General features: G+C 43.4%; 3 protein-coding genes across 4 annotated transcripts; all 3 read right to left on the reverse strand.

Moving 5' to 3' along the window:
* Positions 1-4,469: 4,469 nt before the first annotated feature.
* Positions 4,470-8,364, reverse strand: LOC143181831 (uncharacterized). The gene is made up of 4 exons (XM_076382490.1): positions 8,221-8,364; positions 7,440-7,612; positions 5,241-5,357; positions 4,470-4,599 (listed from the first exon to the last, which is right to left on the reverse strand). The coding sequence occupies exons 1-4, from the start codon at positions 8,362-8,364 to the stop codon at positions 4,470-4,472; spliced, it is 564 nt and encodes a 187-aa protein (XP_076238605.1).
* Positions 8,365-11,818: 3,454 nt separating this feature from the next.
* On the reverse strand, positions 11,819-17,178 carry LOC143181832 (uncharacterized). The gene is made up of 4 exons (XM_076382491.1): positions 17,065-17,178; positions 12,658-12,812; positions 11,998-12,105; positions 11,819-11,927 (listed from the first exon to the last, which is right to left on the reverse strand). Exons 1-4 carry the CDS (start codon positions 17,176-17,178, stop codon positions 11,819-11,821), a joined length of 486 nt encoding a protein of 161 aa, XP_076238606.1.
* A 1,781-nt stretch (positions 17,179-18,959) lies between these two features.
* Positions 18,960-26,713, reverse strand: LOC143181742 (uncharacterized). 2 transcript variants are annotated; one of them, XM_076382316.1, is made up of 5 exons: positions 26,623-26,713; positions 26,407-26,544; positions 20,094-20,296; positions 19,530-19,637; positions 18,960-19,297 (listed from the first exon to the last, which is right to left on the reverse strand). In XM_076382316.1, exons 2-5 carry the CDS (start codon positions 26,542-26,544, stop codon positions 19,156-19,158), a joined length of 591 nt encoding a protein of 196 aa, XP_076238431.1. In that variant the 5' UTR covers positions 26,623-26,713; the 3' UTR covers positions 18,960-19,155. The 2 variants fall into 2 exon arrangements, with proteins under 2 accessions (XP_076238431.1, XP_076238430.1); XM_076382315.1 differs by having other exon boundaries at positions 26,407-26,631.
* Positions 26,714-26,734: the final 21 nt, after the last annotated feature.

Genomic DNA, 26,734 nt, shown 5'->3' on the forward strand with positions numbered 1-26,734 from the left:
ATTATTAACTGTATTTAACGGTGTTCGGATATTTAAAATTTAGCAGGTCGAAGTTCTAGAGATATTCAGTGTCTAGGGGGCTATGAGATCTAGGGATATCGTAAACCTAGGAATATCTCAAATCTAGGGAATCCCCTACTTAGGGGTATGTAAAGTCTAGGGGAAACAAAAGTCTAGGGACGTCATCCATCTAGAAATATTTCAAAATCTAGGGAAATATTCCAAGAAAAAATCTAGGAATAGCTACAGTGTAGAGGTATAAAAAATCTAGGGGGATTTGAAAAATCTGGGAAGATCACAAATCTAGGGATATCCACAATCTAGGGATATTTAAAATCCAGGGATGTCAGAAATCTAGAGATGTTATCAATCTAGGAATATCCAAAACCTAGGGAAATTTTCGAAGAAAAAAATCTAGGGCTAGCCACAGTCTAGACCGATCAAAAAAATCAACAGGATCCAAAATCTCAAGGATCAGCAACCTAGGGATGTCTATAGTCTAGGAATATGCAATATCTAGGGGAATTTTACGTCTAGGGATATCGAAAATCTAAACTTTTAACACCGTAATAAACCTGTTACATTTCTACTTGCACTATTAATTATTATGACATCTAGTGTCGAACATTTTCACTCACCTGAACGTTACTTCCCTCTGGGAACACCAAATATTTCGCATCAAAGGCCCTCCTCGACCGTCCAAAGGTTTCGTTCGTCGATTTCGTTGAAGTTACGGCGCCAAGTAGACAAAAGAGTCTGATTAATTGAACGAAGTACATCGAGCACGGCGATAGCACCACGTTAAGCTTCACCGAATCGCTTTTGGTCAACGAGCACTGCCTCGTGGGGCGAGTTTACCTCGACAAAGACGCTAAGTGACTCGAACTGATGGATGATGGAACGGCAGGTAACGGTGGTTGGAGCGTTTCGAAGCGTTTAGCGAAGAGTTTAAGACCAAGTCGTTAACTTACCGCAAATTGCTCGTTAAAACGTGAACAAGTGCGAATCCCGCGCTGCTTTGGACTATTCGTATGCAGAAGTGCTTAGAGAGTTGCATCGTTTCGTCATTCTAATGTATCTGCAGAATTCACGAGTGGGGTTCTTCGAAACGGGTGAATTTCGCCTCGACGCAAGTTTTGAATTTTGAAGCTCGTGTGGGTGAGTTTATCCAAGGTGCACTGGACCGAGACGAGGATCCACTTAACGAGAGATTAATCTTTATCAGCCGTATCGTTCGCAGATCTAATCTCGCAAAAACTGTCTGCTCGTTGAAACTTTCATAAAATCGAGGAACCTGGAACTCCACTTAAAAGCTTGCTTGGAGGCTCGGATGAAACAATACGGCGCGAAGGGCCATTAATTTTATTGAGCCCGACTCGGCAATCTTCTTCGCGAATCGTTCGCCTGATACACAAGCAGCTTGAAACGAGAGCCGAGTCGACGACGCTGAGACATATGCAATATGTAAAATCAGCTTTCCAGGCCCTCTATTTTCTTTTAAATTGCTTTATTTTTGTAGATTATCGCGAAAAATCAGAATTACAGAAATTCACATTTATAATTACTATTCGTTATAGGCTCATCATTACCTCTAGAATCTCTATTTTAATTCCTTAAATTATATTCGCTTTTCTTCAGCTGGATCTCTGATGAAAAAAGCATAAATCTTTAATACCTAGATACATTAATTAACCTCAAAGGACCTACTACACTTTATAGGCTCATTAGTAACAAGCATTTGTGAGATTGTGACAGAGCTGTGAAAGTTAAAATGCATAAGACTGAAGGAATTCATTTCTCTCCACAAATTCAAAGAACCCATCTACAGTACATTATATAATCTCATCGCAGGTCGTCGTGAAAGTACAGCAAGTGAACACAGCAATCGCATATTCTCTCCCCAACTTTCCCTCATCTCTGTCTCCACTGAAGATAAATCGCCCTCGCTTGGAATATGATTCCTCGCGCCGCCTTTGAGGAAGCTCTACCGTCTCATATTTCGAAGAGGACCAAAAATTAGGAAGCTTCGTCGCCCTTAAATAATTAATCGGCAGCCCTCCATAAAGGCGGCTCACTGAATCAGTAACGAGGACGAATTCCGTCGGAACTAGCTGCATAAATAGCGAAACAGGCGAGCGAAGTGGACCAGGGGCCGCAGTGTCACAGCGCCGAATGAATTATCGCGATATCGTCCCTGGCGAGGGATTAACAAAAAGAGAGGGAGCAGAGGGCAAAGTGTCCCCGCGAATCATCATTCGCCGCTCGCCAAGTAATTAGAACGATGGGATCGATCCCATTCACACGAGGTCGTGAAACTTTACGACGAAACTCGTGGATCGACGACAAAAATATAATTGGACATGTTTGTCGCTGTAAAAACAGAATTGCGGATTTTTAGCGGCAGCGATAAATTTCCTCTAGCCCTCCACTGTCTCATCTTCCACTCCTCCCTCCCCCTCCCGTCACAGTTACATCGTCGAAACAGCGGCCCCATAGACCACCTTTAATTTCCGCGCGGGAACGCGTCATTTCTTTTTTAATCGCGATTCCCCGCCCGCGGGGGCGCGAAAAAAGGGAGGCAGAAAGTTGCGCGACAAGAGCGACTGCTTTTTACTTTCCCCCATAGATCAGCGGAAAGTTGCGAATGTTTTCGGCACGGTGCTCGTTCCGTGGCCCCGCCCCCTTACCCCCACTGGCTAGACATTCCATATTTTGTAACGACACTCGCGGTCGTCCTTTTATCTCGGTTTTAATAAAATCTCGTGTCCACTTTCCGGCGTCAAACTGGACTAAAAGGGGCAGCCTGTTTTCCCCTCCAGGCGGATGTTTATTTTTCCGTTCAAACAGCAACTGGGCAATTCGCTGGACCGTGCGTATTAATAAAACGCTGCGAACGCGTTTAGCGTAATGCTCGCCAGTTAAATATTGGACGGTGAAATAACGACGGTGCTCCTTTTCGCCCCTGTTCGCTCGAAATCCTCGGGCCGCGGCCGAAATGAACTATAAATCCGTCGACGCTCGGTTGACCGTTTCGTTAATGCAAAATGAATTACGCGTCGTCGTCGTCCGCTGAAATATACTCCCTCGGAATTTTGTGAAGGAGAGCAGCGCTACAAAAGCGAAAAAGAGAAGGATCAAGCGGCACGTCGCGTTCGATTCAATTAAAGGCTAAGAAAACGGCGGATTGCTTGGACCACCAGGAGAATGACTTTCCATTCTGTGGTCTGAGTTCGTTCGCGGTTGAATTTGCGCGAAAAAGGTAGAGGCTGTCGTGACTTGAACCAGTTTCCGCTTATATTCATTTCCTTGGACTTAAGGTCTGCCTTCCTCCACTTATCCTGATGCTTTCTCTCGTTAACCATTCAGGGAGACCTCCTGTGACTTGTAACTGACAAGAAACTGTATAAGATGTGGAACGGGAACTTCTTTGGTGAAGAAGCTTTGATTATTCGCATGTTTTCTTCTGCTAACCATTTTAAATTAAATTTATGTGCTATAATTACTTTAGCATTTCTTAGACATCTGAATACAAAATTTGTGAAAGGTTTGAAGGTAATAGAAGAAGTCAAGACGAGTAGTGTTGGAAAATGAACTATGGGTTAAGAAATGCATAATTATGTTTACAGTGACTTAAATTTTACGTGGCTGTCTCTGCGAGGAAGCAAACCTTCCGACAGTCATGCACATTGGGTTGCATCACACTACGGCTAAATGCAACCGGATCTACATGAGAGTCGAAAGGGTTGTCTACACCAAAGGACATAATTCTCTAAAAATACTTGCCTTGATCTGTTAAAAAGTTTTGCTGGCATCATTTTCATGAGTAATAATATACAGATAAAAACAACATAATTACAAAAAATATTAATTAGTAACAGAAAATATTAATATTTTATAAAATATCACAAGTAGTATTTTTTATTACCAAGATTCTAAATATATTCAGTTTATTATTTTAACACAAATACTGCTTTATAGCATGAAGCGTTAAAATATAACTACCCCTATAAACATGCAAAACTTTCAACACTCCTGTACACAGGGTTGCAGCATTTCAGAATCGACAGTTACCATCTCAGCACAGGTGTCAGAATATTAGCCTACTTCCAAGGGGCTTCATTATCCAAGAAAAGCTAGTTTGTCCTCCAAAACTCTTTCCCACACTTTTTCAACGACCCGTACGCAGCGATAAAGAATATTGCAATGACAATTTACTCGAATCTGAATTTTCGCTGAAGAAAACGTACCCGCGCAACGAGGTACGCACAACTTGGCAAGCGAGGCGTGCCTCTAGTCCACAAGATTATGCGGGAGCCGAGCAGGGTTCAGGTTGAAAAATCGCCAAAGTTCGGGCTCGCGGCCAAGGGAACTTCAGATGCGTTGCTCCAGGCAAGCGCCGCGTCCCGTGTGAAATGCGGTCAACGTTGCACATACGACTGCGTCCCAGCGCAGGGCTCCTTCGGGCAGCCTCAGAAATCTAGCTCGTAAATGGAATGCTGGCAGGTCGGATATAGCCTCCCACAACTTTCCCTGGCTCGGTACGCTTCCTCGTAAGCCTGATCCTCCAAACGCTCGAATCTTCCTCCGTCCTTGGGCAACCTGCGATAGGAAAATGGAATTTAGGAGTTCGAGGCTCGTCAAGTGGTGTTGGCCCTCGACTACCCTCGATCTTGTTGACCTAGAGAACTTCGGCTCTCAATGTTCGGGCAACTTATAGCGGAGGGCTGTCCATTCCGAGCAGCTCGACCAGATATCCAAGCGGCGGTTAACCTGCCGCGCCATCGGTAATTTAATCCATTTGGCTGATTAACTCCTTCAATTGATTACCCGCCGAACAGGCAGACGTTTTAATTCGATAGCCGGCCTAATTGACTAATTGCTCAAATTGCTTCGCGCTCTACTGTCCATCGCGGAACGCATCACCCTCTGCCAGCTGTTTGTCCGTTTATCAACGCCCAGTCGCCAAAGGATCAACCCGATAAGACCCGCAGACCCTTCAGCGGCTAAATATGGAAGCTTGTGATCTCAGGGAACACGTGGGGAATGTTCATCCCAGCAAGTCTCGCACCCGATTAAGGCTTAGTTCCCAAGATACATTGTCTTGCAGCAACATCATCGATCCGCAAGCTCTGGCGATGCCACTAATGAATAAGCTTGGCAAGCCGAAATCCCCATCAGTCAACAAGGCGGCGCAAGTAAGACGCAAGTTTCAGAACTATCGGAACCGATGGCATACTCACGCGAAGACGGCGTGCAGCAGCTCCTGAACGAAGGTGCCTTGGCCCAAGTGCTCGGGGTCTCTCTGGGCCGCCTCGCAGATCGCCCTCATCACGCAGGCCCTGCCGTCGAGGCCAGTGCTGTCGATAAAGTTTCGCTTGAAATAGTTTCATCCCGCGTGAACTTTGATGGTGGTCAGTCTCCCCGTGACCGAAGCAATTACCGCCAACTCCTGGACTACCCCAACACGGGGGCGCTTAACTTTGGCTATTCTGATGACGCGTGTAATGCGCTGCTCGCTTGCCACTTTCGGCAAGCATAGATGAGGGAGGAGGGTAAGAGAGAGACGGAGGGTGTTAGGGGTCGTTGTGAGAGGGAAACATCGGTGTCCACGGAGATGGAGCGATAAAAATGATGGAGGAATGTTAATCAAGTCGCCTTGCAGCGCCAGAGTACTGTTAATTAAATTCCTATGCTGTGGGACCAGGGCGTTAAAAATCTTGGACGAGAGAGACATTCGCGTGGACAGTTTTGTGAGAAGGAATTTCCCGATTCGAGCGTCTGGAGGCAGTCTTCGTTGAAGCCTTCTCTTGAGAATATCTGTACGCTCTTGTGAGCTTATGTTAGTGTTTGATGTAGTTTAAGATTGTTTATGGTTGTAAGTACTGTTAGTTTTGTTTTCAGTAGAATTAGAAAGTGCTACCATAAATTTTAGTTTAATTCAGAAGTGTGTACAGGCAGATTACGCGTCCATTTGCGAGAGATTCTCAAGTAAAATTCTACGGTCCGACAAAATTAACTCTGTTTATCTAAAATACTGTTATATTTGTTTTCAGTCAGATGAGAGAGTATTACCATAAGCATCAGTTGAATTCAGAAGTATGTACAAACAGATCACGCGTCTATTTGCGAGAGATTCTCAAGTAAAATTCTACGGTCCAACAAAATCAGCGATACAGTATTCAGTAGTAACTCTAAATATAGGTATGAATAAAAATTATTAATATGGATGAAGTTTCAATACCTTTAACGCCTGTTTTCCACTTAAAAGGATTTCAAAGACTTTCAGAACCCCTGTATTCCAGGAATTGAATGTAATATCTTCATGTGATAGTAATTTCATCGCCCACTAGAATTCAGTCTATTATCCCTGTGTTTGCACGAAGTCCCTTGCTCTCAGAGAACATATTCCTCACATCGTGATGTAAATACGAATTGCAGGGTAAGGCGGTTCGAAAGAAAGGGAACGCGTTACATAATGCAGCGGAATCAAACCCGTCTTCCTATTTCGTTATTCTCGCACGTTTCGCATGAAAATTTCTGCGCCTGCCGCGGAATTTGCATGCGCCAAAGGGGAGGGAAAAAAGAGTTTCATTTGCATGTAACGCCACGCTTCGGAGCCGACTAGTTGCGAGCTTTCACGGCGGTCGAAACAAAAAGTGAAGGGGAGCCATAGAAAGGAAAGAAAAAATTGAAATTCTTCGGCTCGACTATCTTACCCTCTTCTTGCCATTTCAGACTTTATTTGCTATTTAACTTCAGTTGAGAGGAGGCGAAAGACGGCGGAAGAAACCACTGGGAGTGGCGCTGGGAATGGAAAATGGCATCCTAGGGCAAAGTGTGACTTTAAGAGAGCACTTTTATGTAGGCACGTGAGGACACAGGAGAAATGCTGCATTTTCAGTTAGACTGATTTTGATATTTCTCGTGATCCATGACAACAGACTTTAATATTCAGTTATCTTAAATAGACAGAGTTTAATATTTAACTAACATAATTAGAAATTTAGAAGATAGTCGTATTTGAAAGAAAACGAATATTGTTACCTAATTTTTTAGTTTAACAGTTTGAAACAATAGCATGCCTCACAAATCCTAATTTATAATAAAAAGGGATAGCTATTTTATACGTATACTAAATTTGAAATCGATCGGTCCATTCGTTTCAACAAAATTCTATAGGAAAGTATATTCTTAAAAACAAGTAGTACGAGTCAATGATAAAGGAGACGGTGACCATAATATACATTTATATAAATATCCAAGTGTTAATTGCAAGATTGAAGAGAATTGAAAATAAGAAGCTAACGTCAAAAGACAAGCTGACAATAGCCAATCCATTGCCGTTTACGTTTCATATTCGCACGAAACAACCGAATCGCCTTTCAAGCCGAGGAAAGGATGTGATTTCAAGGGAATTGACAGCAAACCGATTCACTTACGACTGCAGGAAAGCTTCTATTTTCGGGAACACGATGCTCCTGCTCCTGCGATGAAGCAATTCCGATATTTTGGTGTCGACTTTGCTCGGCAGCTCCCAGGCCAAAGCGGCCGTCAAGCCCATCACCACGTCATTCTCCGCGGCGTACGTTCCAATCGTCAGGCAAAATACCAGCTGATAAAGACAGAACAATTTCAATACCTCCCTTGCATCATCGCTATCCGAGGTTGCCCGAATTCAATCAGCACTTCAAAACCAATCCGCAGCTGTATTTAAAAACAACAATCGGATCTGACGCTCGCGAAATCCGTGAATTTCATTAAACACATTGCAGACGAATCACGCGGGATTATATTGGTGAAAGACATCGTGGTAATCAAGAAATTAGAGAAAGTTCGTGAAATTTGTCAGAGGAAGTGTTTCTGGCTGACCAGAGTTGCCACAAAAATTCCCTCCTTGGATGTAGTAGAAGTTGGGAAGTGGGGGAAGAAATAATGAGTGCTCTATATTATATAGAATATAGGTCTAGGCTCTAGATCTAAGCAAGACTTTTTCAACACACCACAATAGAACATGCATTATTCCTTCTTCCACCTACGAATTCACCCCATTATATCTAAGAAGGGACTTCGCGCGGTAACCCTCTTAGAAAACTAGAAAATGTTTAGCTTAGCGACACAGGGCAGAGGTTCTCATATCCCCAACATTTAATGCCACCCACTCATGAGTCACGTCTCGAGCCTAATCGTACGGAGCCCTTAAAAAATTTTTTTACATTTTACCTGCAAGTTGCTGCCTTCCGGGAAAATCAAGTACCGCTTGTGCCTCGAGAGTACTCTGGCCGCGTCGATCGCGATCTCTCCAGCGTGGATCGTCAGGAAATCGAGGCACGCGAGGGCGAGGAAGAGGCACCGGATGCCTGGCATCCCTTCGACGAGCCTGATGGACGAGTTTCCGCTCGCATGCGCTCTATTCTTCCTCTGGCAGCGCGGACGCGTCCAAAGAAAAATCGTCGAGCTAAATCCGCGGATGGACGCGACCTATCCCCGTGAATCTCGTGCACTGTCGATGGATGGGTCGACCAGTGGGTCGAGAGTGATTCCGACACCGCTGGAATGCGTTCTACACTAAAGAACCAGTTCCATCCGCGGAACGAGGAATAGTTTGGGCTAACGGGAGTCACCTGCTCGTGTTTTTCCATGGGCTTAACGAGCCCTCCTCGACAATTCGTTCGGCAAACAAAGCGGCTCGGCGATGCTGTGCACCTTGGTATTGAGATCCAAGCCGCATTTTTCCGTGCTCGCTAATGAGTCGATAATCGGATGGCTCTTTGTGCGGTGGCGATGGAGCAGAATGAAGTTAGCGGGAACTTGAAAATCTTCCTTGGCTTCTGATAGGAATACTACAAAGATTTGTGAAGAGATTATCGAAATATTTTAATCCTCAGACGGCTGACCCTGGGTCAAGTTTAATCTGAGTGTTTTGTGTTGTCAGCGGGCAAGTGAAGAGAAAAGAATAAATTTTTCTGTATTTTGTGCTGGTATTACTGTCTAACTATGCCTGAGATCTATGATAACATATAATTTTGGTGGAGAAACTATTTTTAAAGTATTGCTTGGCTGCTGGCCAATGCCCGCAGCATATGCGGGCGCGCAAATCTTCTCTGTTATTGCACTTTTGAGCCTAGGGAATTTCTTACACGTACCATTGGTGACTAAGTTCTTGGATATTGCAACACATTTTATATTTATTTTTTTATATTTTGATATTCCTATAATTTTTATCACTATATTTTGGTTTCTTTATTGTTATTTTGTTTTTGTCCAATACAGTTTTTTTTTCTTTTGGTCATTATTCTGGGACACTAAATGGCTTTTCTTGTAGCTTGTGGAATAAATAAATAAATTTAAATCAATCACGCTAGAAGATTTATCGATCCTTTTTTTATTAACTATTTTTGTTATTTACGATTCGATAAATTTTTTGTTCATTAAAATTTTCAGTGGCACAAATAGTCTAAGAAAAATGATAAGGTAATGGGTAAATAAAACCTTCGTGAATGCAGACAGTAATCGAAGACTCTCTCAGCTCAGAAAGTTGAGAAAATCGAGCAATCGCGCGAGAGTTTACAAAGAGACGGCCCACCTTCTTGGAAGGCAGCCCCAGCGTTCCAGAATCGGTCAAGTTTTCCACAGAAATGACTCCAAATGCCGCAGAATTGACCGAGTCCACCGTCTTTCTTCTGATACGCCCACTCTTTGGTGATTAGCCAAGATTCTCAAGCGAATCTTGTGTTTGCATGCGCCACGCTCCTCTGCAACGATTTGGGGAACAAAGAACTGGCAGAATCGTAAATTTTTCATCGACTTTAGAACTACTTCGTCTTGTCAATCCTATTGGCAATTAGGGAACAGTAATTGGCCTGTGTGGTGAAACTTTCTTAAGTTGTCCTCGGCGGATAATTTCGTTAGTGACGAGACTAGTCTCGAGAATATCGAATCTTTTTAAGCATTAAATATTTAAACATTCAACAACTCGACCATATAAATGTAAAACGGATAAAAACGCACTTCATTTAGAGAAATTTTTATTCAGAAATATTTTATTAAAAAAAATGAATATTTATATTATAATCACGAGAGTCATATTCAAACTTACAATATTTCCCCGCTATAAGCTCGTTCCCTCATTCGTCGCGTCATAAGGTAATTCAGATTTAATGAGTTTTATTTTCACCACTTTAATCACATGCTTTAAAATTGTTCCTCTCGCTATAAGCTCATCACAGAGTTACGGCTTTACGCACACAGAGTCCTCCAGCAGCTCATAACAGCAGAATCTCGCATACCTCTGTTAAATCCCGTCCCATCAAGCGTGTGACAGTAGCAAAACGAAACACGAGTCGTAAATGAAACTAAAAAATAGATGAACGTACGCGAGATGAAGGCGCAACGACGTAACCGTGTGGGACAGGACAGCCCGCTCATTGTACTTTAAAATGTGCGCTTATATTAATTCGTACCGTCTTCGTCCAGTAGAGAATGTTTCGTGGAAAAAGTTCGCCCTCGTGAGAGAGTAGGAGAACGACCTTTTTCACTGGACGACACTTATTTCCTCATTTCGCAGCCCATAGCGGTGAAATGAGCGTCCGTTAATTGCATATGGGAGTTGCACGCGCCGTCTCTTACTGTCTCTAGCAAGAAAACCACGGGGTATTCTAAATTAATGTTTTTCGTTAACGTATAGTCACTGTGGATGCGATTATATTGCAGGAATGGGAAAAGACTGTGTGAAAATTTTAAGGAGTGCTAGGGTTGATCAAGACGAGCATTTTTGAATAACCAATTACAGCTTGGAAATGCAGAATTACTTTTGTAGAAGCTTATACATATAGAGGTTAATACCCCTGCATGTAGGCAAACATCTGACATCGCGAGAACTGGGTTGCAGCGTTGAAAAGTCGGAAATTACAGACTTTGCAGGAGCGTCAGAAGGTTTATATACTTTCAAGGGGTTTTATTTTCCAGAAGCGCTTGTCTTGACTTGTTTAAAAATTTTACGAACAGTGTTTTCTCAGAAAATGCAATGAAAATAAATATGGTATAATTACTTTTACAGAAATTTAAACGTGATATAACTATCCCTCGAGGAGGCAACCTCTTCGAAGCACATTTGGTTGCAGCACCCAAGGGTTGAATGTTACCGACTTTGCATAAGTGGCGTAAGGTTGCCTGCTCCAAGGAGCAACCTTTTCATTTTCCAGCAACTGCTACCTCGAATTTTTTGAAATTTCTACATGCAGCACTGCCTTAGATAGTTAAATATATGTGAAAATAACTGATAATTAATTTCACAGTAACTTAAAACAAGCTGCAACTATCCCTGTGAAGAGACAACTCCTTTGACACTGGTGCACAGTAAGTTGCAGCGCTCGGGGGTCGATGCCACCAGCTCTGCGCTATTGTCAAAGAGTTAGCATACTTCCAAGGAGTTTCGCAACCCGAAACTCGAACAGATACACACCGTATGTTTCTGAAATTGCAACATACAATATTTATAACAGGATGAAATTATGTATTTCGAAACCGTAGCCTTCTAAATGTTTATTTCAAGTATCCCTACTGTTCCTCAAACTTTCTACTCGTGGTTTTCCCGCGGTCTTATATCCTGTCGCTGAATGTAACTGGTCTGTCGACACTGAAAAGCCTGGGATAAAGAAATGGAAGCAACGCGATTTTCTGTTCGAGATTCTGTACCGTAAAGGAAGAACCATAAAGTTCGTGGAAGCAAAAAGTTTACATCCCTTCTTGAAATCTCTGCCCAAGATGGACGAGTTTTCTTTTTCCACAGTGCTCCCGCTGTTCGCGTTCATTTTGTGGTTCATTGGTCCACGAAAGTATCGAGTCCGATTAATTGAAGAGGACAATTTGTAACGTGGATGTCGCAATTGACTGTCTCCAAGATTGATTTGCCATCACTGACATACGGCCTGAAATTAAGCTATGATCAGTGCCTGATTTACGTGATACATCTTCTTAGTCATGGAATCAAATACTCACCCCACAAGTAATTTTAATATTTTCGCTATAACTCCCTCCCTTTGGCTCACGTAGTCCATGGCTTCACAAAGGTTCTTCAATAGACAGGATCTGCCATCGAACCCATGGCTGCAGAAGTTTTTCAAAAATCAAATTAGGTATTCAGTACTGAGCCTAGGCTATCAAAAAATTCACCATACAGAATATTATACTGTAGTACAAATCTAACCTAGGCCTAATTCCAAAACTTCAATGACTAATAATATTAAACCTCCTCTGCCTCATTCTCTGCGTCTACTTAAGTACTCAATCTCCCCAGCCCACAAAGTCCCACCCCCCAATGACCTCATCAGCCTCTCCAACAGTTCCACATTCGGTTCCAAATACCCAAGAAACCTCAAAAAACAGACATCGCGGAGCACAGACACCTAGGAGCAAGGGAGCCTAATGGAGAAGGAAGGAAACGAGATCGTCTATCGGAAGTCGACTGGCTTGTACCATTGGCCAATCCGTAATCCAGACCGGAAGCCCTCGGCCAGACGGCCAGGAATCCATCCGCCAGGCCTCCCTAGGTCTAGTCAGGATCAGCGCGGATGCACAGCAATTTCCCCTGCTCCCAGGCTTCCACACGGGTCGCTACCATCCCCTGCATTATTCACGGGCTATTAAACTATTTATTACCTTTCGTAGAGGAGCTCCACGGCCTCGTGGATGTCGGCGATGGACCTACCGAATCGGCGCGCGTCGGTGGGAAGCTCCCACACCACTTTGAAGCCAGCGGCCTGGGCGAAGATCGTCGTTGTCGGGAACAGGGTGATCTTGAAGTTCAGTCTGTACTGAAAGCAGAACTCGTCGCGTTAATAGCTGTCGGCCGTTTGGGGCTAATGGGTCGATGGCAGCGAGCGAGTGACTTTCTGAGGGATTCGAGGCTTCTCGGGGAATTTAGCGAGGATGATCCTAGGAGAGCTTTCAGGGGTTGTAAAGTGCTGTGAGGGAGTTAATCATTTTTGAGGAACTTGGTTTCAACATTTTTGTTCCTGAGGGCCAACCTAGCTTAAGTCCTTTTTTGTTGGTTTTGGTATGACTGATTCACAAGTAAGTAGCTACTTGAATCTTTCGTTGTGAGTGGTTGAATAAATAATTATATAAAATTATGGAACGAACACAAAGTTTCAGACTGAGGGATTTCATTTTTGTGAAGAAATAGGGGAGCTACTTCTAAAGCTACCAATATCGCGATCTCCGCAAAAACCGCCGCCCGCTGGCCACGATTCCAATATCGAATCGCCACCGTGTAAAAAGACGTGGGAAAGGAGGACACGTAATATCCACAGCTTGTAAGCTGTCCAAGGCTGCACCTGAAATTTCAATTCCAGATCGACAACAGGGTATAGAGGGCGGACTTGAGTGTTCCCAAGTTCCCTCTCTAGCTGAGAGCGGGAGGTAGTGGCTCTACAGCCTCGAACAATTTTCATATCTTCACTCTTTTTAAATAAGGAAATAGATGCTAGAAGTCTCGAAAATTAACCCATATTTAACAATTTTCTTTGATATATGTATACTAAAACTCGCTACTGAACGCTGCATCGCTGATTTCATCGTACCGTAGAATTTCACTTGAGAATCTCTCGCGTTATCTGCAGAGAATGATCAAATAATTATAATCAAATGGCAGTATTAAACGTCAAAAACATCGTAGCAGAAATATTTCACACATTTATTGCAAAAGTCAATGAAGACTACTTTCCCAGAAAGAATTACTGTTCAGAGATCAGATGGTCCATAGAAACAATGCAGATTTTATGGGTACAAAGAACCATCTCCTAATCTCTGAACAATATATTCTCCTTCATTTTAATCTCTGCCTAGAGCTTTCTTCATCAACCCTGTCGAGGTCGCAAAAACTCCCCAGCGAATTTCCAATTCATAAACCCTCGAATAATAAAAATACTGCACGCGCTGCATTCCCTGCGTTGCATAATCCCCGATCGAATGCATGAATGCGTTCAGTTCTGTCGAAAGGGAACGATGATAAATTGCAGGAGTCCTCGCACGCGATACACTCCGATTCAATCTCCCCGAGCATTCTTAAACTCGCGCGACGATTTTTCCACCCCCTTTCACGCTCCTTCGTTATGCATGCGCCCTCAGAAGCAGGGAAACAGAAACTCGGCCATTTTAGCCTCACACAGGATCCTCGGTGGAATCGGTATCCTCTGACTCCTCAAAGGCAGCCGAGAACCTGTTTTCCAGCTACACCTGGGCAAATTGAATAATCCTTCACGGTCGTGTGCGGAATAATTAACAAGGTAATTGGAGGATTTCGGGCCTGCAAGACAGAGTGGCCTTTGTCCTGACGTCAAGCTGGTTTCGTCGGAGGGGGGCTCGTTGGACATCAGATAATTCTCACTATGGGAGGACTCTTCGCGCAATCTTCGACAAACGAGACACATTATTTCGGAATTTCTGATAGAATATCAACCTAAAACAGAACTATGAAGAGGTCGTCCCACGCGAAATTGGACACTTTTTGGAGTAGCGTCTCAGATATTGTTCAAATTCGGATATGTTGTAGTCCTTAGGGATGTTTAAACATATCTCAAAGGGTTTTTCAAAGTTTTTTAAATTATGGTTTTCACAGCTACAGACGGACTGTTCCTAGAATTTTAAAGCTTATGAAATGTAACATATAAATAATAACTAACATGGTATTATTAGTGATCTCAGTCTTACGTAATATATATATTTGAACTCGTGCTAGGAGACCAGTACTGGCATCGAGTGCCTTTTCAGCATCGATTGTCGCGAGGGATCCACTTCGCGCCCATGCAAATTCCCCGAGAGAATAAGTGTCCCCTTACGCTCTATCCAGGAATTAACCTCTCGTTTAACCTATCGTGGATGAAGAGCGCCCGTGTACGGTCTCCTTGCCGCGTTATTATTGCGCGCCGCACGCCCACGCCGTGGCGTATCGATTTACGGTCGCTGATCTGAAATTCAGCCGCTGTCTCGTACATTAGGGGGCTTCATAGCGCGCGTGCAACCGTAGCGTCGATACCACAGTGCAGTTGCTCGTAAGTGCGCTGGATCATCGCGAGTCGCATAACTCTGCTGAGGGGAGAGCAGCCTACCGCGGCCAGCCGCAGCTGCCGCAAACTCGACCCTCGGAAATCGTAAACAATCGCTGCTATTGTTTGCTTGCAAATTTTCTGAGAGATTAGTAGCGGGGATTCGTTTATCGGTGCTCGATCCTTTGTGATTTTGGAGCGAGAAAGTACTGTTCTGTAAGGCATTTCTTAAATTCGTTTTGTGATATTATTAGTAGATAATTGTGGTGGATATTATCTGAACGGTGGAGGAATTTATCTATTCTGATCTATTTAAAGGAGATCTGAAGTTGAATTGATTTTAAAAATGTCTATGGTCCGGATTAATACGTTCCTTAAAGTGATTTTGTGATATTAGTAGTAGATAATTGTGGTGGATATTATCTGAACGGTGGAGGAATTTATCTATTCTGATCTATATAAAGGAGATCTGAAGTTGAATTGATTTTAAAAATGTCTATGGTCCGGATTAATACGTTCCTTAAAGTGATTTTGTGATATTAGTAGTAAATAATTATGGTGGATATTATCTGAACGATGGAGGAATTTATCTATTGAGATCTATTTAGAGAAGCTGTGCGATTGAATCTATTTTAAGAATGTCTATGATTGTTTAGGATTCCATGATGCTGGTAATTGTGGAGGAAATTATCTAAGCTGCGGTGGAATTTATCTAGATATACTAAACAGATAAATCTTGCGATTGAATTTATATAAAAGTGGATGTATGCGATGATGTATGAAGGCTTAAATCTTTCATGATCAAAAAACTAACATTATGTTTCTTAGAGGCTGGCAACATTTTAGATAATAATGGAGGAAATTATCTAAACTGCGATGGAACTTATCTAAATACATTAAGTAGATAAATTTTACGATTAGGTTTACATAAAACCGAACATGTACGATTATATATAAACACTTCAACCTTGCACAATCAAAAAATAAGCATTGTGTTCCTTAGAACTTTCCAACATTTTAGATAATAATGGTGGAAATTATCTACACGAGGGTGGAAGTTATCTAAACCATGATGGAATTTACGTAACTAAAACGTTTTGAATCTAATGCATCTCCCTCTATACAGTCTATTCTCTATTCAACAGCAGAAAAAAGGTTTCCATCACCCCGAAGGTCTCCGAAACACGAGATTTCCTTTTGATCCCGCCGAAATCGAAATTAACCAACTGTCGTCTATCGAAGCACATCCCCTGATCTATTGCTTCCGTATAAGGGTCACATCACACACGCGGCTGCATCGTGTCCTCGGAAATACATGCGCTACATGTAGACGGGGGCTAAGGGGACTAATGTAAAGCGATCGTTGCCCCGTATTTTTGCCTTAAAAGGCGCCGTTCACGTCCTCGAAGGGAACGCGTTTCGAGGCGCTCCGTAATGCACGACCGGCTTACCTATCGTAACTCGTCGATCGAGGACGTATCGCGTGACTCTCGCTCGAGCGCATTATCCTTGCCACGGTTACTTTGTGGAAAATTTGCGATATCGGCGCGTGCTTGAGGTCGTCGTATACTACTACCGCTGACCTAGAGGAAGTCTGTTCGAGGTACCACGAAGCTATGCCTAGTCACTTTAATTTGGAATAAAGGTAGTATATATTCAATAATTTCACGACACTGTTATTTTGGAGCTATGTATATATACGTTCTGTTGCTCTTTTTTCTAATTTACTTTTTAAGCTTTTAAAAAGCCCTGCAAATAAGGATTTGGGAATCCTTATTTTCTGACAGTGAAAGCTTCTAATTTTCAAATTCAAAAAATCTGGAATTACTAAATACAAGATTAGGTTCCCAGATATTTATAAATATGATCCATCGACCCATAAATTAACGTCAAAGGAAAGTCCTGCACTTGATTCGCCCACGAGACCATTTAATTTTTCGCCTCCCTCGCCAGAACCCACGAATCTCTCCTACGTAATTCGATTACGAAACGAAGGTGCTTGCCAGGTTCCGATACTCACGAAAAAGGAGCTGCCCTTCTTGAACGCCAGAGATCTGGTGGCTCTGCCCGCGGCGACTTTCTCGGCCACAGTAACGAGGCTCAGCCAGAGAATAGTCCAGAACAACAGTCGCATAATCATTGGCCACTGGCTCCCGGGCCAAGCTGTCCTCGCGAAACTCGTCGCAACTCACGCGAACTGCCTTGGCCAGCCCCGAAATGCTTTCCTCCGAGATTGAACCATTTCGAGGGACAATGTTATCCTGGACTGGTAACGGGTTCCCTCCCCACCACACTGAATCTCCTCGCTGCGCCTCGAGCGTTGATCCTATCGATTAGCATCGATTCTGAGGACCATTTTTTTTATCCTCCTTCGTCTGATCCTGGGTCAGCGAACGATGCAGTATGGCTCGATTCTGGTACAGTTACGAGTGTCGTCCAGTGCTCCTCGATGCTCGAGATGGGTTCAACATTCTCATCTGGAGCGACGTCAGACTTGCCAGCGCTCGTTCGTTTGAAATATGGAGCGCGTTGGTACTTCTCCACTGTGTACCGAGTCTCTCTGGGTAAACAACTGAATTGTCAGCAACAGCGAACGATCTTGCTCACCCTTGCTGAGGTTTTACTACCGAGAATACACTGAGGCGTTCGGTGAACCTGTACAGCTCCCCTTGGAAGTGATTTGTTTATTGATTCTCGATACGACGGAATCGACTCAGGGTTGCATTAAACGTTGCTGATATTGGAGGGGTGCTCGTATTTTGAGTGATAGAAGCATGAGAGGGGTGATTTGAGAGGCTGGCTTGATGTAATTTTTGTTCTTCGTTGTACCGTAGAATTTTACTTGAGAATCTCTCAAAAATGGACACGTAATCTTTCAACTTCAAGCATGGTTGCCACGCGAATTCCTTTTTTGGATGTAGTGCCACCTTCCAATTTCTCCCACTGCCCCCAAGTAGGAAGTTCATATGGCAACCCTTATTTCAAGTATTGCATATATACTTTTACTATTAAAAGTATGGCAAGAATTAAAATATATTTCAATAAATATTGGTTTTTTAAGAGAGAGGAGCAGTCGAATTTACTCCTCATAAACTGTATTCTACTTTTCAAATTTTTATTCTTCAAATATAACTTCATCTACATACCTCCAAGGATCCAAGCTCACAAAAATCAAGAAAAAAGTCAATCTTGAAAATTTCTATATAAAACTAGCTTTCAATTACTGTACTAATTAACCAATCCATAGCACTTCCATCGAAGTGACCTCCGACCCAGCCCCAAGAAAAATGACGGAGCAAGTTCGAGACAAGTCGAAGGGCGTTCGATCCGAAAGGGTCGGACAGCTGTTTCCCAGCGCAGTGGGCGCGCGGTGCAAGTGCACTTATCGAACAGAGCACTTCATTAAACTCGGCAAATGCACTTAGCCCGACTTCGCGCGCGGAATTGGCGGAGGAAAATCGTCGAAATAATTCCCAAGAGGCGGCAGGGCTTGTCACCCAGTAATTGGCGCTTTCTGCAGTTAGCCACCCCCGATTGAAACGACTGTAACTATTAAACTGACTCCAGTTCAACGCTACAGTTGAGGCAGCTGTAAAACTGCCGTTTAATAATTCATGATTTCTCATCCCTGACTGTTAGACGCATGTACTACCCCTGGCAAAAGGCTTTCTATCAGATCCAACAATACGAAGTCATTTAAAAAAACTGTGGTTTCTCAAATGTAAAATGATCTGTCTAACTTTCTGCTAAAGATAATATATGAGCCTCTCTCGTGTCAGATCACAATACCAGTAATCTCGAACAATTTCTTCCCACCCTGTGAGTGACTAAATCGGGAGATCCCCACTCGAAACGATAGCTGAATTATTCTCCACGATGTTTATTTAGCAGGCTGTTTACAATAGAAATCGCTGGTTCGCTTGTTGCGTCAGGAAGGTAAGACAGAGCGCAGGTGTAACGATGCGTAGGGCAAGATGGAAAGGGATTTATTCTGTAGCGAAGGGGGATGAGGGATGGAGGGAGGGTTGTAAGTAGGTCGGGACAGAGCAAAGAAAGGGAGCAATAAAGCGCCGAGGGAGGAAATTTAATAATAGAACGCGGTGTATCTTGATTAATAAACTGTGGATATTCGATCCAGGATCCCCACGCCTGGGGGACACGTGGGATAAATCCTTGAACAGTCCTCGCGTCGTCGTCCTGCCGCAGCTGCGGCCAGAAATTCACTGTCCATCATCGACGAGTCCTGATCTGGCCTGAATATCAATAAATGAAATACATAGAAATTAGCAATTTTCATACTGCACATGTATTGCAACAGTGACACAGCTTAAAAATGTTCATGAATTTACTATTAATGAATTTAAAATTGAACGATTCTCTTATTATTATTTAAATTAACCTTGAATTTTTTGCTTACAAACAAATTTCCACAGGATTTTTTCGTAAGTAGAATAGCTATTATTATTATTATTATTACTAACTTACGTTAGTAACAAGTGCAATAATTCTCCGACAAGGCCTTCGTCCTTCAAAGACGACGAAGCAGCCTCACAGATGTCTCTCTTCAAACAGCCCCTGCCATCGACGTTTCTCCTGCAAACGATCGGTTAATGTTTGTAACGTGGCTACGTGTTAGCAAGCTTAATGAAATTTCGGGGTTACACTGTAACAGCACGTAGGCTATCCAAATTGTCCACGTATTACACGGGTCGTTCATTAAAATTAATGGCTGACATCGTGTGCGATGCTTGTGCAAACTTGCGTTTCAAAAACCACTCAAAAATTAGCTATGCTGATCAGTAGCCAATAAATTACTCATCGTCAGAAATGAATAATTTTCGAACACGTGAAATTGTTAGAGATTGGATATCTTCAACAGTGGAAACTGACAATTATTATCTATTTGTTATATATGTAATGACAATATTAGCCTTCATTGAATATTCAACTGTCCCCATTTGTGAGGGCAAAGTGGTGTGAAATATTTCATTCTGGCGAGAGAAAATATTTTAAAGCAGTAAAACTCGTGGAATTCCATAAAGCTCTCACCTGTCGAGCTCTTGTTGAACCATGTCGTAGATGGGGGTCCTCTCATTCCAGGAGATATTCCTGCGCTGTCGTCGCGACGAGCCATCGAAGAAGTTGGCGAAGAAGGTCGCGTTGTCTGGCAACGTGTATTGAAACTGCATATTTTGGCCGTAAACCAAGATCCTGCCGGAGAGCTGTACTGGCACAGCCAGGCCCACGATCAGCTTGACAAAAATGCGGTGAATATGTAGGAGAATACGTCGAATTCGATTTCAATTGATTTTCACTAGAACACGATATTAATGCCACGGAAATACACACTATAAATTGGTAGAGAGAAGAAAAGTCACTGGAAAGGATCTTGAAATGTTGGAATTGATAGGGGAAGAAGAAAGCACGAGATTCAGAAACGAAGTGTGCAGTGAGTAGAAGATACTCAAGTAAGAAGCAGTCAAGTCGTCTGGTGAAGAACAAATACTCTTACATTTTGTCTCCCTGTACGTCGACGCAAGGGAGCGAGGACTGTATGGCACGGAGCGTAGTGAAGTGGAGAGCAAATGAGTGGAGAATAGGGTAGAGGAGTGTAATATCTAGTGTGGAATGCTATGAAGTAGTACAGTATCTAGTTTAGAATAGTGTAGAGTAGCGTAGTATTTAATGTAGAATAGTATAGAGTAGCTTAGTATCTAGTGTAGAATACTGTGGAGTAGCGTAGTATCTAGTATAGTATAATGTAGAGTAGTGTAGTGTAGTATTTAGTGTAAAATAGAGTAGAATAGTGTAGTATCTAGTGTAAAGTAGAGTAGAATAGTATAGTATCTAGTGTAAAGTAGAGTAGAATAGTGTAGTATCTAATGTATAATAGGATAAAGTAGTATAGTATCTAGTGTAGAATAGTATAAAGTAGTATGGTATCTAGTGTAGAATACTGTAGAGTAGCGTAGTATCTAGTATAGTATAATGCAGAGTAGTGTAGTATAGTGTTTAGTGTAAAATAGAGTAGAATAGTGTAGCATCTAGTGTAAAGTAGAGTAGAATAGTATACTATCTAGTGTAAAATAGAGTAGAATAGTGTAGTATCTAGTGTAAAGTAGAGGAGAGTAGTGTAGTATCTAATGTATAATAGGATAAAGTAGTATAGTATCTAGTGTAGAATAGTATAAATTAGTACAGTATCTAGTGTAGAATACTGTAGAGTAGCGTAGTATCTAGTATAGTATAATGCAGAGTAGTGTAGTGTAGTGTTTAGTGTAAAATAGAGTAGAATAGTGTAGCATCTAGTGTAAAGTAGAGTAGAATAGTATAGTATCTAGTGTAAAGTAGAGTAGAATAGTGTAGTATCTAATGTATAATAGGATAAAGTAGTATAGTATAAAGTAGTATAGTATCTAGTGTAGAGTAGTATAAAGTAGTATGGTATCTAGTGTAGAATAGTATAAAGTCGTATAGTATCTAGTGTAAAATAATGTAGAGTAGTATCATACACAGTGTATCTCAGTGTAGAATAGTGAATTTGTATAGAATATCATAAAGCAACTATACAAACTGAATAAAGCCAGCCAAGTAGATTCAGTACAGTACTTACACAGACAGCTGAACTAACCTGAAAACTGAGTCTACAAAATCCCCTGTCTCCACTTCACGAGTAGAATCGCAGTGTAACGACCTACCACAAGTCAAATCCAAAACCACCCTTTACTAAAAGACCTCCCAAAAATCAAATCTCTGAACCCAAGTGAGAAGCAATAAACTAACGAAGGCAGTCCCCAAAGCGCCAGCATCGGCCTTAAAAAACGCATCTTCAACCGTGCAAGAAATTGCTCACCAGAGACTCCGAGACTCCCCGAAAAAAGGTGTCCCGAATTCTCTCCAGAGGAAGAAAGCAACGAGACGCAACAAAAACCGCCTTCCTGGTCGCGTTCGCCATGGCAAAACGACGAGGGGGAGGATCGATACGAAAGGAAGGAATAGACGACCGGGCTGGCAGTGTCTCAGCCACTTCCAGCCCGTTCATTTTCATACGCGATGGAGCAATTTGTCCGCGGCGGGGCTCATTCGCCGTCTGAAAGGGACTCGCGGGCCGAAAAAAAGTTCATCGTCGGGAGTGTACGCGAGCGCGACGGAGCGGCCGAAAAGACCGCGGTAATCTCGCCTCCCCTTGGGCCGAGGTACCAGACGGATCGTCGAGCCGCGTGACGAAAGACGCCTCCGCCTCCTGCCAGTATCCGCCGCGGCAAAAAGGAAAGCGACGACTCGTTCGCTGGTCCAAAGAAAGGGCAGCGTCGCGGTAAACGAATTGAAGACACCATTAGAAGGGACGTTCCTCGCGCAAGGGGGCGCGTCCTGGGCGAACGAAGGTGCCCCCTCCTCTGGAGCTGAACAATGTAAACTTCGCGGGGCGAAGCGTCGAGAAAAGTGTCACAGCGTCAACGAGCGGGATGCTCGTTCCAAAGCAGACCGCGTTACGAAAACCACGGTTTGTTTCGCGTTCTACGGCAGACGTCGCAAAAACAATGTAATCCAGAGCGGGACTCGGCCAGCAAGCGGCCGAGAGCAATTACGGGAGCTGAAAAATCGTCTTCAAAGACGTAGGCAGGGTAAAAAGGCTGCGGAAGATTCCATTAAGACGACGACCTGCTGCTTGTCCAGCCTCGACGAGCTAACGAACGAGATTCCCTTGCCTCGTTTCGTGTTCGAGAGCGGAAACCAGACAACGCAAGTTGAGGAGTCGATAATTCAGTTAAACATGATATCTTGAGGATTCTGATGCACTAATGCTTTCTGAAGAAAATAGATATGTTAGTAGGCGGTAATGTGAGATTAGGCCTGAGTTAGGTCTGGGTTAGCTCTAGGTAGGCATGAGTTAGGAGCTCAGGGACAGCGTGTGGTAATGTGGGATTAGGCGTGGGTTAGGTATTCTAGGGATAATAAGAGGTAATGTGATATTAGGCATAGGTAAAGTAGGTGTTAGGCATATTCCAGGTCTGGGCTAGGTATATGTTAGGCTGGCTAGGTCTGGCTAGGTCTGGCTAGGTGCTCAGGGAATAATATATGTTAATATTGTCTTAGGTCTCGGCTAGGTCTGGCTCAAGTTTGAGTTGGGTTTGGGTTAGGTCTGGGCTAGGTATTCAGGGAATAATATATGCTAATATTGTGTTAGATCTGGGTTAGGTCTGGCTCAAGTTTGGGTTGCATTCGCGTATACTGCTACTGAGAAGCTTATTGCTACATTTACAACCATATAGATCACGTTACCATCCTTTTCATATCTTCTTGAACAGGCATCTGCCTAAACACTCCTCATCAAGCAAAAAACTTCATCTCAAGAACTTCGTACATACATCCCTCAAAGGCTCATAAATATACAAACCCATATTCTGGAACAAGATCACAAGCGAACACCGTACAACATGCTAAAGAATGATTTCCCTAAATACATAGTAATTCAAAGGAACGCACGGAAGCGAAACATATACAAAGCACGCGACGAAAATTTCGTAAACATAAAAAGCAATCTTACGCCATGTTTTAAACAAGTTTCCTAACGTACCATGCAAGTCTCGCGCGAAGTCTTTCAAGCGGAAGATCAAGGGACTGGTCGCTTCTCGGCAAGGGCGTTGGAGGTGCTTGATTAAAGAATCAGCAACGCGAGAGATGGCTTGCTATTGACAATTCTCCAGGTTGTAAAAGTAATTGCTGGAGGGGGAGGAATCGCGAGGAGGAAGTTCCTCAGCCGCGGCGAGAAGTCCGCGGGAATTGTTAAGGGAACTTTAGCAAGTGTAAAGAATTCGATGGGCGGAAGGGGTGCGAGAAGGGTGGCTGGTAGTGTTGGGGGAAGAAGTAGTAAAGAGGAACTGGGTAGAAGAGCTTTCTCTTTTTCCAGTGCCTTTGAGCCCGCGATGAAGGAAGGATAAATGTGCTGGACGTAATGAAATGAAAAGTCCGCGAAATGGAATCAAACGAACAGCAAGAATGACCCTGTTGCCGTTCGTGGGGAAGAAACGCGCTTATTCTCGAATCTCCGTGACGTTTGTATACCTTCAGGGGATGGAAAATGAAAAGTGCCTGAGGTACTGCTCTGTGAAATTTTGAAGCCACTTTCCTCGGGAAGAAATCTGATCAACAGCGCTCTTAAAGAAAGAAGACGAATTTCCTTTAGAAAATTGCCGCAAGTAGTATAAATGCGAACAAGTCGGGCGAAAGAGGATAATCAGTAGTACGAGTCGATGCTTGGTCAACCCACCACGTTCTCGATATCGTTGCAAGTAGCACAAGCACGAACGAATCAGACATTATACGATAGAAGTCAATGATTGGTCAGCCCAGTACACTCTCAGATTCTTTGCCAGTAGCATAAATGCGAATAAGTCAGAACCCATGCGATAATCAATGATATAGGTCAATGATATGTCAGTCTAGCACAGTCTCAGAATCTTTGCAAGTAGCACAAGTGCGAATAAGTCAGACAATATGGACGAATCAGTGATATAGGTCAATGATTGGTCAGCCAAGAAGGCTTTCAGAATTTTTGCAAGTAGCACAAGCGCGAATGAGTCAGGCGCCATACACTAATTAGTGATATGAGTCAATGATTGGTCAGACAATAGCTTCCCAACTTCGCCAGGAGTATGAATACTAACAAATCAGACTCCGATCAGTAAGTAGTACGAGTCAATGCTTTGTCGGACTATCTAGTCTCGCTGGTCGATCTTAGAAAATTCAACGATTATTGATATCGTATTCGACTGCCAGGCACTTCAGGTCGAATAACACGTCCCTACGATCACGTTTCCTACTCCCAGCTGCGTTCAACGCTACATTCGGAACATTCCACGAGCTCGAGCTCCGCATTGAAATGGGTGAGCCGTCTCTGGTACGTTTCGTGCCGTTTCCAGTACTAGATCCGAGCACAGCGAGCGACGAAGAATCTCGACACTTCGGCTCACAAGACGCAGGAAGGATACAGGAGGGTCGTGAAACGCGAGCTTCCTCGCGTTTCGGGTTCGCGATGGGGGATTCTGGGGATCAGGAAGAATGGAGGGAGGAAGGATGAAATAAAGTCCGACAAAAGGTGGAAGAGAAGCTGCAAAGGGCGAGGAGAATTACAGCAGGACCCTGAGCTTTTTTCCCATTCGTAGAGAATTTCGTCCCAGTCCTCTGCCCCTCGTATATCAACTTTAGGAATACTGCTTAACCCCCATTCATTTCCAAGATTATTACGACGTCACTGAACTTTCTTCCCCCAACCCCTTCGCCCCACATTTTCCCCTTGCACATTCACGTCCCCTTAATTTGGGTCGTGTGTACCACCGATGATCGAGCATCTGTCACGAGTTACAAATACTCAGTCTATCATCTTGTCGTTCGAGATTTTCGATACCTATATTGAAATATACAGTAATTTGATAGATCTCGTTCCTCATATTCAGAATATTAATTAAATATGAATACAGAAGTATTTGAACCACCACAGAACACCTGAAATTTTCACGACCTAATCACGTCTCTCGGAAGTGGACCAGTGTGGAAGTGGACTTTTAATTTTCACCAGGAGCTGCGTTAAGTGGCTCAGGAACCCAGCAGGCACCTAAGCGCAACTCAGTCCAGTGCTTACAGCGAGTTTGTTCAATATTCGTCGGACAAAGGCGAGCGAGACGAGTGGCAAAACTTTTCATTGTTCCCCCGATAAGATACGAGATACCAGGACGTACTCGTTAAAGGCTGAGGACGCGTCGCGAAGAAGTCGCCTCCTTTGCAGCGGCCGTGTTTTCCTTTTTCTTTCTCACTTTGAAGTTGCGCTTTTGGCGCAGTGCAGCTTCGCATGTTTAGACACACGCTGACCCAGAAACGGCGAATTTCGTTCCACGTCAGTTCCCGTCCTTCTTAACGCGGACCAGCCCAAATATTTGCCGCTGTCGTGCCGTCACTCGCTAATCAAACCTCGTCGATTTTGCTCCCCTCGAGTCCGCCGAATTTCCTACCCCGAAATCGTACTCGAAAAAAGGGCGCAGGGTTGCTCCACCCATTCGTTGCCTCGAAATTCGTCGAACCTCGCCACGTCGCGGGAAAGAAAGTAATCAAGAAAACTGGAGCCAGAGGAGGCAGCCAAGGCAAATAGTGCATCGAACCGTTTGCTCTGAGAAACGAAAACTGCGCGAGGAGTTCCCTGATTTAATTAGAAAGTCGAGCTCTCGCGATAGAAATAAGGAATCGCTGTCGATTATCGCGGAATTCAAATTTTGTCTCTTCTTAGCGGGTTTAATCGTTGCTGGTGTATAAGACTTGTTTGGGGCGAGGCTGCATCGATCTTTTTATCGTCGCTGTGGGTAAATACCTTGAAAGTGCCGCCGAAAGGATTTACAAGTGGAGGAGGGTACAGCATCTGCCTTCCCTCGTGGGACTCTGCGTCTTCGGCTCCTTGGATCCGTAGTGCTGTGGACAAGAGGAGGAATGGTGCCCAGAACAGCTTCATCTGAATAAACAGTTGCATTTATTTGTTGTTCACTCTTCGTTGTTGATTCGTGGGCTAGAATTATTTATTCGTACGCACCTCCGAGGAACTGGAAATTGGAGATGAAACTTGGAGATGCTTTTGTTATGGCAAACTGATTGCAAGGTTTTCTGAATATATAATAAGCCTCCTGAAACAGTAGAAAACGTTC

This window comes from Calliopsis andreniformis, chromosome 7, assembly GCF_051401765.1.
Source record: "Calliopsis andreniformis isolate RMS-2024a chromosome 7, iyCalAndr_principal, whole genome shotgun sequence".
NCBI classification, from domain to species: domain Eukaryota; kingdom Metazoa; phylum Arthropoda; class Insecta; order Hymenoptera; family Andrenidae; genus Calliopsis; species Calliopsis andreniformis.

Coding starts and splice junctions, on each gene's coding strand:
- LOC143181831 (XM_076382490.1), bottom strand. CDS start 8,364: ATGCCAGGCATCCGGTGCCTCTTCCTCGCCCTCGCGTGCCTCGATTTC. Junction 7,613..8,220: donor CGGAAGGCAGCAACTTGCAG/GTAAAATGTAAA, acceptor TGTCTTTATCAG/CTGGTATTTTGCCTGACGAT. Junction 5,358..7,439: donor ATAGAAGCTTTCCTGCAGTC/GTAAGTGAATCG, acceptor CTTTATCGACAG/CACTGGCCTCGACGGCAGGG.
- LOC143181832 (XM_076382491.1), bottom strand. CDS start 17,178: ATGCGACTGTTGTTCTGGACTATTCTCTGGCTGAGCCTCGTTACTGTG. Junction 12,106..12,657: donor GTGGAGCTCCTCTACGAAAG/GTAATAAATAGT, acceptor AAACTTCTGCAG/CCATGGGTTCGATGGCAGAT. Junction 11,928..11,997: donor ATATTAAAATTACTTGTGGG/GTGAGTATTTGA, acceptor GCTTAATTTCAG/GCCGTATGTCAGTGATGGCA.
- LOC143181742 (XM_076382315.1), bottom strand. CDS start 26,562: ATGCAACTGTTTATTCAGATGAAGCTGTTCTGGGCACCATTCCTCCTC. Junction 19,638..20,093: donor GTTCAACAAGAGCTCGACAG/GTGAGAGCTTTA, acceptor GATCGTTTGCAG/GAGAAACGTCGATGGCAGGG. Junction 19,298..19,529: donor TTATTGCACTTGTTACTAAC/GTAAGTTAGTAA, acceptor ATTGATATTCAG/GCCAGATCAGGACTCGTCGA.